General features: G+C 43.2%; 1 protein-coding gene across 1 annotated transcript in view; it reads right to left on the bottom strand.

Moving 5' to 3' along the window:
- Window positions 1-440: 440 nt before the first annotated feature.
- LOC143828644 (uncharacterized) overlaps window positions 441-10,585 on the bottom strand; it is a 429,168-nt gene continuing 419,023 nt past the window's right edge. The window contains exons 9-10 of the mRNA XM_077318920.1: window positions 8,072-8,251; window positions 441-766 (exon numbers count right to left, since the gene is read on the bottom strand). Of these exons, the coding sequence (XP_077175035.1) occupies window positions 737-766; window positions 8,072-8,251 (210 nt within the window). The 3' untranslated portion in view covers window positions 441-736. The remainder of the gene's footprint in view (window positions 767-8,071; window positions 8,252-10,585) is intronic.

Here is a 10,585-nt window from a genome sequence, read left to right as displayed (position 1 = left end):
AGATTGGGCTTCACTATGCCACCTTCCTTCCACACTGAATAGTACAGCCTACTATAAGGATTGTAGCCGGGATGAAACTGGTGGGCGTACTGCCTCCCCTGGAACACTTAGACCTCACCGGGGGCGGGGGGGGGGGGCTCTGCTTTGTATGCAGAAGGTCCCAGGTGCAATCCCAGGCATTTCTAGTTGAAAGGACTACAGAGCAGGTGATGTGAAAGACCTCAGTCTGAGATCCTGTAGAGACAACAGTGAACTTGATAGACTAGCAGTCCAATTCAGTATAAGATTGCTTTATGTGTGTTTACCTAGGTCATTTTGTAACAAAGATCCTTAATTTGTGATAGGAATGTTTCCATTTGAAGTATGGGACCCTGTTTTGAAATCAATTTGCTAGCAAAATAAAAACTTGCTTTGGCTACTATTATGAGAGGTAAGGTAACGTTCTTTAAGCTGGCATCAGGTCCCTTAAAGAAAGGAGGGCCCTCTTTTTCAACCTAGACATGGAATTCCAGCTGGCTGACTCTCCTAGCCATTATGTCACCATTTCCAAACCTGTAAAGTGACTGGAAGAGTCTGGCCTACCTGATAAGAAACGCTGGTGATTTTCTTGAAGATGACCATAGAGCCTCCTCCATGCAAAGCAGATGCTCTACCACCAAGCCTAAAACCCACTCTATGGAAGGCTACAGTCTGTATACAGGAAATGAATATCAGGTTGTTCTTTCCCCCCATTTCATTATATTTTGACATCCAGATGAGCCAAAACCTGTCGACAACAAAATTCACCAATTAGACAAATAAAATTCCCACCAACCTTATCAATGAGAATTCATATGGATTGCAGCAACCAAATTCTTCCATGAAATATTCAGTGAATAATCCAAAAGATTATGTTGTACACATAATGGATTATTTCAAACATTTTTGAAGGGAAAAACATTCTTGGCTTTCCATCCAGTATTTAGACACAGTTCTCATACAGATGATGACATAGACCACAATGCCTAGGGACACAGGACTACATATTGATTAATATGCCTGACACAAGATAGCCTTAAGCATTTCAGTTAAATGCGAGAATCATTTCCAGTGTTAGGGCAGTAGACACATATGGAGTCTTCTATTTGAATAGACATCTCCTGCCCTCACGTCTTTCCTTTCCCTTTCTTGTCTTAATTGTTACCACTTTTAACTTGTAAGCTCTTTAGGGCAAAGACACTGCTATGTATATGGACTACACGGCCATTATAATCATCAATGACAATGATTGTCAGGCTATATCCTACTTCTGGAGGAAGAATTTCTCCTACTGGGAAAAGGCCTCTTCCAGCAGAGAAAACTTCGGCATTGAGTCGAAAGGATATGGCCAATTATTAATAAAGAAATTTGATTGCTCTGTCATCACAAACTCCTGCCAAGGAAATCTGGAAAGTCATGCTGTCTTGTAAAATTAAAATTTACATAACTGCCTATACCAAACAACTGGTTGAAAATCCTGGATTTTTGACAGAGGGACTTTCGTGCTTATGTAAAATGAATCACGGCTGGTTCTCTGGCCCCTCCAGCAGTTCACCTTGTGTGAAAAGTAACTATGACATTGTGAGGAAGTTCATTCCCTTTAAGATTATTTATGGCCTCTTACTTCACTGGTGATAATCAGCCTAGGATACATTTTTCTCTCACTTTGAATAGGCCACCTCAAATGACCAGGAAGTAATGTAATATGGAGTAATGGAGCCAGTTTGGTGTAGTGGTTAGGAGTGCCGACTTCTAATCTGGCATGCCAGGTTCGATTCTGCGCTCCCCCACATGCAACCAGCTGGGTGACCTTGGGCTCGCCACGGCACTGATAAAGGTGTTCTGACCGAGCAGTGATATCAGGGCTCTCTCAGCCTCACCCACCCCACAGGGTGTCTGTTGTGGGGAGAGGAAAGGAAAGGCAACTGTAAGCCGCTTTGAGCCTCCTTCGGATAGGGAAAAGCGGCATATAAGAACCAACTCTTCTTCTTCTTCTTCTAATAGTAGCATAGAAGAGCCATACATACCAGCATGGCCGTATGACTTGATTTTAAAACAATCCATTCCCATTTTATACTCTCGCTCTTTCTTTTCTATCTCCACCCCTGAAACTGCCATGCATTGAGTTGTTCCACTGTTGCTTTGGACTTTTATCATGACACAGTATAAAATAAATATTTCAGGGAGCATACGGTGTAGTTCTAGTGTTTGAAAAATCTCTTTCCATCAAGGATTTAGAAAATAGTGTGCCTGTGGCCGTATGTATACATTCAAGAGATTTGCATAACTGGAAAATAGCAAGTTAAGCAGGAAAATGGAAGGCCAGTCAAGAAACAGCAAGTTGAGAAAGTAACTTAGCAGCTGTTTTTTTTAAATCATAGCTTAATACAACTTTATGGAAACCACAATGAATAGGTGCTAGGAACCTAATTTGCAATACACTTTAGCGTTAAAGTGTACTGTGTTTATTAATACTGCACTTCACCGTCTCTATAAAGTATATAATATCAAAACTCTTAGATTTCCAGAGCTCAAGGACTTAGCCAGGATTGGTAGAAATGTTAAATTTTAAAATAATTTTATTAATTTGTATTATTTTTGTATTCATTTGTTTTAATTAACAAAACAGTTGATTGTCCATCCATGTTTTTGTATATATTTGCATTGACGGAGAGTGTCCTAAAACATACAAGATGTTCTTTTTTCTGTACTGGGATTTGATCTGGTTGAAGACCGCAATAAATATTTGATTGATAGCCGTGAGACTCATCTTAATTGGCAAGGCAGTGCCTTGGAACGTGTAAAATGAGCAACATGAATGCTTTTGGAGCATATGCAGATGGCTTTTCCTTTTATACTGAGTCCCTTGGAATTTCCGGACTAAAGAGGTCGGTTCCCCTGGAGAAAATGGCTGCTTTGGAGGGTGGACTCCATAGCATTGTACTCCACTGAGGTATTTCCCTGCCCTATCCCAGGGCAGGCAGCCTGGCTCTCTCCCCCTCTCTCTCCCCATGTCTCCCCATCTTGCTGCAGCTTTTCCACAACTATGTAATGGTTCTTGCTTTAGGGTGCTTAGGGCTGATCCTGTGTTGAGCAGGGGGTTGGACTAGATGTCCTGTATGGCCCCTTCCAACTCTATGATTCTATGATTCTGCCATTGTAATTTGCTTCTGGTGGTGCTCCTTTGCTATGAGTTACAGTGAAGCAAAGGCATTAAAAATATAAGAAAAGCCCTGCTGGATCAGACCAGTGGCCCATCTAGTCCAGCACTGTCTCACACAGTGGCCAACCTGTTCCTCTGGATGGCCAACAACAGAGCATAGAGGCCGAGGCCGTCCCCAGTGCTTTAATGTAATGTTATAATCCAGGGTTAAAAAAAAAAATTACATTCAGGACACTTTGGGGGGAAGTGAGGGAGGCGATCAAGGGCGCAAATGGTGGGATTAAGGAGTGCAACAAAGGTGCAAGCAGGCACTATTTTGCAGAAAAAACAACAACAACACATCTTTTGAAAAGGGGAAGGGAGCAAAGCGTGATGGGAGGTTGCCTCCATCGGACACTGTGAAAAGCATGTCGCGAATTTCAGCCTGGGACTCAGCGGAAACGCTAGAGTCGACTTGCAGTATTCAAAGGAAATTCAAAGAGAGACAAAACAAGGTATGTCTACTAATGCAGAATCAGTGCTTCCACCTTTAGACTGCTGGAACTGAACAGGACTGTTTACTATTTGATTTAAAGTTTGATCCTGGATATTGGGCCATCCATGATAACCTTTTTATTTGAACCTGACCTGGCCAACTGTAATCTCCCTGTGGAGGTAAAAGGCCACAAAGAATCATAGAATCACAGAATCATAGAGTTGGAAGGGACCTCCATGGTCCTCTAGTCCAACCACCTGCATGGTGCAGGAATGCACAACTACCTGCCCACCCAGAATGACCCCAATTCCATGTTCCAGTGATCCACCCACCAATAATCTTCAGAATCCATTCTGGCCTGGAAGAAATTCACCTACCATCCCATAGTGGTGATCAGCGATTCCCTGGGTATTCAAGGAGGGGCACAAGAGACAAAAACTGGCACGTCCCTTCCTGCCCACCCACTCACAATCTGCCTGATGATTATCTAGCCTCTCCTTAAAAACTTCCAAAGAAGGAGAACCCACTACCTCCTGAGGAAGCCTGTTCTAATGGGTGGGAGTTAATTAATTTTAAAATATTTATTTGAAATGTTAAATGTTTAATGGGTGATATGATCATATACAGTCATGTTGACCACCACCCTGTTCCACTGAGGAACCGCTCTGTCAGAAACTTCTTCTGGATGTTTAGCCAAAAATTCTTTTCAAATAATTTCAACCCATTGGTTCTGCTCTGATACATTAGGGCAACAGAAAACAACTCTGCTCCATCTTCTAAATCAGTGGTCCCCAACCTTTTTATCACCGGGGACCAGTCAACCCTTGACAATTTTACTGAGGCCCAGGGGGTTAGTCTTTTGCTGAGGGACGTCGCCGCCTGAGCCCCTGCTCCACTTGCTTTCCCGCCACCCGCTGGGGGTGCTGCCAGCAGCAGCTGCGCAGTGCCACACTGAGGGGCCACTGGAGAGCACCAAAGGTGAGCCAGCGGCAGACTGGAAGGGCAGCCCCCGAGGCAGCAGCTGGAGAGGATGAGGAGGAGCTGAAGCCCGGTACCGGTCTCCAGACCGGGGGTTGGGGACCACTGTTCTAAGTGACAGTCCTTCATGTATTTGAAGATGGTTATTATTTCACCTTTTAGTTGTCTTCTCTCCAGGCTAAACAGACCACGCTCTCTCAACCTTTCCTGATATGACTTGGTCTCCAAACCCCTCTCCATCTTTGTTGCTCTCCTCTGCACACATTCCAGTTTCTCTACATCTTTCTTTAGTTGTGGTACGCAAAACTGAACCCAGTACTCCAAGTGAGGTCTTACCAGAGCGGAGTAAAGAGGTAACATCATCTTGCATGATCTGGACGCTATACTACTTCTAATACGGCGCAAAATCCCTTTTGTCTTTTTAGCCACCAAGTCACATTGCTGACTCATGTTCAGTGTATGGTCTACTAAGACCCTCAGATCCTTGTCACATGTACTACTGCCAAGACAAATCTGGCCAATCCTATAGTGATACATATGATTTTTTTCCTATCTAAATGAAGAACTTTATAGTTATCACTAATGAAATTTGTTTTATTCATTTTAGCCCAGTTTTCTAGCCTGTCAGGATCATCCTGTATCCTGATTCTGTCTTCTGCTGTGTTTACTATCCCTCCCAGTTTAGTGTCATCTGCAAATTTAATAAGTACTCCCTCTATTCCTTCATCCAAAAATTTTATAAATATGTTGAACAACACAAGGCCCAGGACAGATCCATGATGCACTCCACTCGTCACTCCTCTCCAAGAAAATGGTGAATGATTTACAAGCATCCGTTGGGTACCATGTACCATCAAGTCATAACCTATTATGGAGACCCCATTAAGTTCCACCTCATGTGTTTTTATTGATTGATTGTTTTTAGAATGATAGGCTGCCCCACTCCAAGCAGCCTCGGGATGGCTCACAACAGTTTAAAGATTAAAAACCTGTACAATGAAAATTTCAGAAACTTAACATTAATCAATCTAAGTCTTCCCCTATCATGCCTGGAGTTTATGGAGATGGTGTACTAGCGTCTACATGTACGGGATGGTGGAAATAGGGAACTGGCTGGGTTGACGGTGCATTCAGTTGGTAATCGTGATCCTTGGCCTCAACTAAGGCTAAAGATGAGCAGAAGAGGTTTGCCATTACCTTCTTCTTTATAGAAACCCCAGTCATGAATGCACATAAAGCTGCCTTATATGGTTGCGAAGCCTAGCTCTGTACATGCCCCCCTGGGGTCCCTCCTCTTCCCTTCCCCTCCAGGCCCATCGTATGCCATTTTGAGTTAATTAAAATGAATTAACTCCCACCCATTTAGGAAACCCTTCTAGGGCTGTCAATCAACCCCAGGGTTTCACAACACCCTGGTTGAAAAAGTCTTTTCTAAGCCATGGCTCCTCCACACTAACTTTCTTGGCGATGGTATCCCACTAAGTACCCATCCTGCTTAGTTTCCAAGCTCTGACAAGATTGAGGATATCTGAGGATATCCGGTTTTGTACTCCACTTTTTACTACTTGAAAAAGTCTCAAAGCAGCTTGTAATTGCCTACCTTTCCTGTTCTCATAACAGACACCCTATCAGGTAAGTGAGGCTGAGAGAGCTCTGAGAGAACTGAACCACCCAGATGGCTGCATGTGGAGGAACTGGGAATCAAACTGAGTTTTCCAGATTAGAGGGTGCCACCCTTAACCACTATACCAAGCTGGCTCTCTGCTACCCCTCCCTATGACTGCTGTCTCTGCCATTAGAAAATCACTCGCTAAATGAATGCCAGGTATAACCTGAGAGAAGAATAAGGGCTATATGCAAGGGGACAATCCCTATCACCCCAGCTATACATCACCACCTTCTTATGACTCCTAGTGCACATAGACTTAAGCCCAGATGGAGTAAGGGGAAGACATTTTTCCCTAAGAGCCATAAATGGCAACAAATACTTCTTAATAAGAACTACGTTAGCATACGTTAGCATAAATTCTATTTAATAGGAAAGTGTTTGCCTAGTGACAGGAACTTAAGTGGTGCTTAACCAACTGTTAAACTGATTTTTTTAAAAAAAAGAACCTAAGCACCATCTCTTTCCTTTTAATAGAGAAGTTTCCAAATAAAAAAGAGAAAGGGACACAATATCAAATAGAGATGTAGTGCCGAGCTTATTTGGCGCTTCTTAGTTTGGTATGGTATTTTAATGTCATTTTAAGGAGCCTTTTTTTTGTCTTCTTTTTAATGGTCTCTTCTCTTAATTGGAGCAGCCACTTAATCAGCATGACAGACTGTCCACTGATAACCCAATTAACAGGCTTCTACTGTCATCATAAAAAAATCACTGTAATAATAAATTGTAATTGTTGTGCGCGTCAGCCTGGAGATCTTTTTGTACTAAGGGAGAGGAAAAAAGTGGGAGAAATTGAATCTTGCAGGCTGGTGGGCTAAATTTTCCCAGTTTCTGGAAACCTATCTTACAACCACTAGGAAATATATACACCCGAAATTAAACCCTCTCTGTGGTAGTTACTATCTTGCCTGTGTCTGGTTAATTTTGATATTTACAGCCTAATTATTCCATACACAACCCCAACTATCAGGCTACTCCTCATAACCCCAAGGCAGGGTCTGATTTGGACCAGAGGGGGTGGGGGTGGGGAAATTTTATTGCTGCCGGAGTTTGGTGAACTAAATTAAATTGGGGGTTTGAATGGGGTTTTATCGGGGTCAATGTTATTACTGCCACGAGCTGCTTGCGAGAGTGTCAGGCTAGAAATCAAAGAATAAAGAGATAAAGAATAAAAATTATTGATTGATTGATTACATTTGTATACTGCGCTCCCTGGAGGCTCACACACGTCAAGGACCAGCCAAATTTAGCATAGTCAAGAAAAATTCTCAGAAGCAGGAGCACCATCAGACCTGATCCAAACCCAATCCACCAGATTTGTGACACACTGCAAGAGGAGGCAATCATAGAATCATAGAGTTGGAAGGGGCCATACAGGCCATCTAGTCCAACCCCCTGCTCAACGCAGGATCAGGCCAAAGCATCCTAAAGCAGTCTTTTCCTACAGTCTTTGAGGAACCAGCCCATTATGTCCCAGCACAATGGCTTGGCAGCATCTCAGCCCTGAGTTGAAGCAGAGAGTCATCTGATGGCCACTTTACCTCCTCCACCACCACAGCCCCAGGAACAACATAAGAGGCGAGATAAGAGGGGAGCTGCAGGACAGAAGGCGCAGTGCCGCATTGGCAGCACAGCGCCAGCTCTGTATCAACAGCGAGGATGAGTGGTTGCAGGAGCAGGGCTGAGGTGGCTGGCAGGTGCTGAGGGCGTTGTTAAAAGCACTCAGCAAGCAAGTGGCTGTGCGGAAGCAATATGTCCATTAGTTACTGACCTTGCAGTCTGTATCTGGAATGTATTCTCCCGTCTTGAACTTTGGCCTGTGTTTCGGAACTCTTCTTTTGGATCTCCCTTCGGGCTTGATGCCATCAGTTTGAACTATCTGGTACCTGGACTTTGGATTGGCATTCTGAGACTCTGATGGCAAGTTACGTCCTTTATTTACATGACGTGTCTGTAAGCAGGACAAAGAAACAGTTTTGATATGGTATAATGTATAACTGAAAAGTTGCCAGGAGTAGTGGTATTGGTTATCCCCATTTCTCACCATTGCTTTACAAATATACAAATCCTGAAGGAGGATTTTATTTGCAATAGTGCTTGTTGGGAATTCATTGTAGACATTTGTGGGTAACACGTAGTTAGCACCTAAGTTGCAGAGATAAACTTAAGAGGGTGTGCATTTTGAAGTTCACAAATCAAGATCCATTTGCTTGTATTTATTTTTACAGTAAATGCTTCCAATCTGAACCAAATTATTCCCATAACTCAAGAGCAATCAGAAGTCCTCAGATCTATCCATGTGCCTCATTGTTTAGTTTCTTCTGCCCAAGTAGTGGGAGGGACAAGTGAGGGGGTAAAGGATTCAGGAGAGAAGTGTCTAACTGGAACGCTGTCCAACCAGAACTGCTATCCCCTCTTGTCACCAAACAGGATTATACCCGTTCGTACTTTAGAAAGGACATTCTAATTCTGCATGGACAAAAGTCCATTTATTTTGTTCCCTCAGATTTTACCTTCTAGCCAAAAGTCTGCACATGCTGGCAGGCAGAAATTTGGAGAGGAACAGAAGCAAAGAACATGGTTCCGCTCTGCAAAAGTAGCTCATCATTCAGACTAGAGGTGGGATAAAACCAGAGGTTCCCTCTTTCCCTGCTAGACAGGCCACACCTTGCTGCGTAGGAGGATAGAGGCAAAGACCTTGCTTCCAACATGCCAGTAGGAGGTGAACAGAGGCAGAATCTCAGACCTTACACTTTCCAGGTGTCAGAGGGTAGAGGCAGAGGTTTAAGGGCCCACCAACAGTAAAGAACAAGCACACACAAAAACATTTACTCTGTAGTTAAGAGAGAAGAGTAATGACAAAGGATTAGGCCACCTTTCAGTTTAAGAAAGATCCACTGATTAGGGTCTGAAGTTTTTTGGATGTCATAGGAGTTCGTTCATCCACTGACTGGTTCACAGCTTGGATGCAAGTTACAGTCACCACCAACATACGACAAATTGCTTGCCCATGTTTCAATCATTTTTATATCCTCAGTTGTACCATCAAAGCCAATTGTGAATGCATGTTCTCATGTGAGAGAGAGCCAGTATGACGATGCGGTAAGAGCAGTGACCACTCAGCATGGTTCCTGGGCTTCTCTTCCCCAGTGCCAAGAACCCGTTTTGACTTTCCTCCATCTCACTGGAACAGGATGTACTTCAGATGAACCCAGGAAGGATCACCTAGAATTATAGAATTATACAGTTGGGAGGGATCTCCTGGGTCATCTAGTCCAACCCCCTGCACTATTCCAAAAAGCTTGGCTTGCAACATCCCAACATTTTGAAATGACCACCAGCACCCCAGACAGCCATTGTGTCATTGACTTTTCAGACATTATGTGGTGGCCAGCACCCTCCAGCTTCAAAATTCCAGAAGTGCCCAGAGGTTTAGCAAGACTGGGGACGAAGTGTCAGACTAAGATCTGGGGAGCCCCAGGTTGCTGAATGCAAAACCATCAGCATCAGCTAAAAGCAACAGAAACAATTCTAAGCGATCCCTCAAGCGATCCCTCTAACTACACTAGCAAGCAAGACTGCAGGAAGAACTCTCTCATTTAAGGGAAGAGCCAGCTATTTCCTACTCTGTCTACCGTGTGGAGTGTAGCAAGGGACGCCGACAAGTTTAGAGGTCTCATTTGTTGAAGCAAGAGAGAAGTCATTAATCTGAACCTCAGAAATATTGCTCATGTTATTAATTAGGGCTTAAGGGTCCAGTCCTATGAAGTGCAGTGCAGCTTGGTGGGATGCCAGGAGGAGAAGAAACCACAAGAGGCTGGTTACCTCCCTTTAGAATCAGGGCCTTCAGTCTTAATAAGGACTTCAATGGTACTCATTGGGCCAGAAACAGCTGATGCCACAGAGCAAAGCACTGTGTGTGAGCAGAATTTTTTTTTAATGAATGCTCCTCTAAGATATTCAATTTGACAACAAAAAAAAAGCCAAATGAAAAAGGCCATAGAAAGGATGGCTGGCTTGACTTCACAATCCTGGTTAGCTACACAATGAACTGGTTAGTCGGCGGCCGTGGCTTTGGGCACTATTAACTTTAATCAATTCCAGCAGTCTATTGTTTTGTTCAAGTCTACTTTCCCAAAGTTAATTTCTTTACTTTTTAGTATTAGTCATGTGTTACCAGAATTAACATAAAGGTGATAATGCATGATCTTTAGATGCTATCCTATTAAAATGAAGCTATTTTTAATACTTTTAAGAGGCCTATCAGAAAACACAATTTATATCC

Source organism: Paroedura picta, chromosome 2, assembly GCF_049243985.1.
Source record: "Paroedura picta isolate Pp20150507F chromosome 2, Ppicta_v3.0, whole genome shotgun sequence".
NCBI classification, from domain to species: Eukaryota; Metazoa; Chordata; class Lepidosauria; order Squamata; family Gekkonidae; genus Paroedura; species Paroedura picta.
The sequence above is the reverse complement of the archived record's forward strand: the minus strand, read 5'-3'. Positions and strand labels throughout refer to the sequence as shown.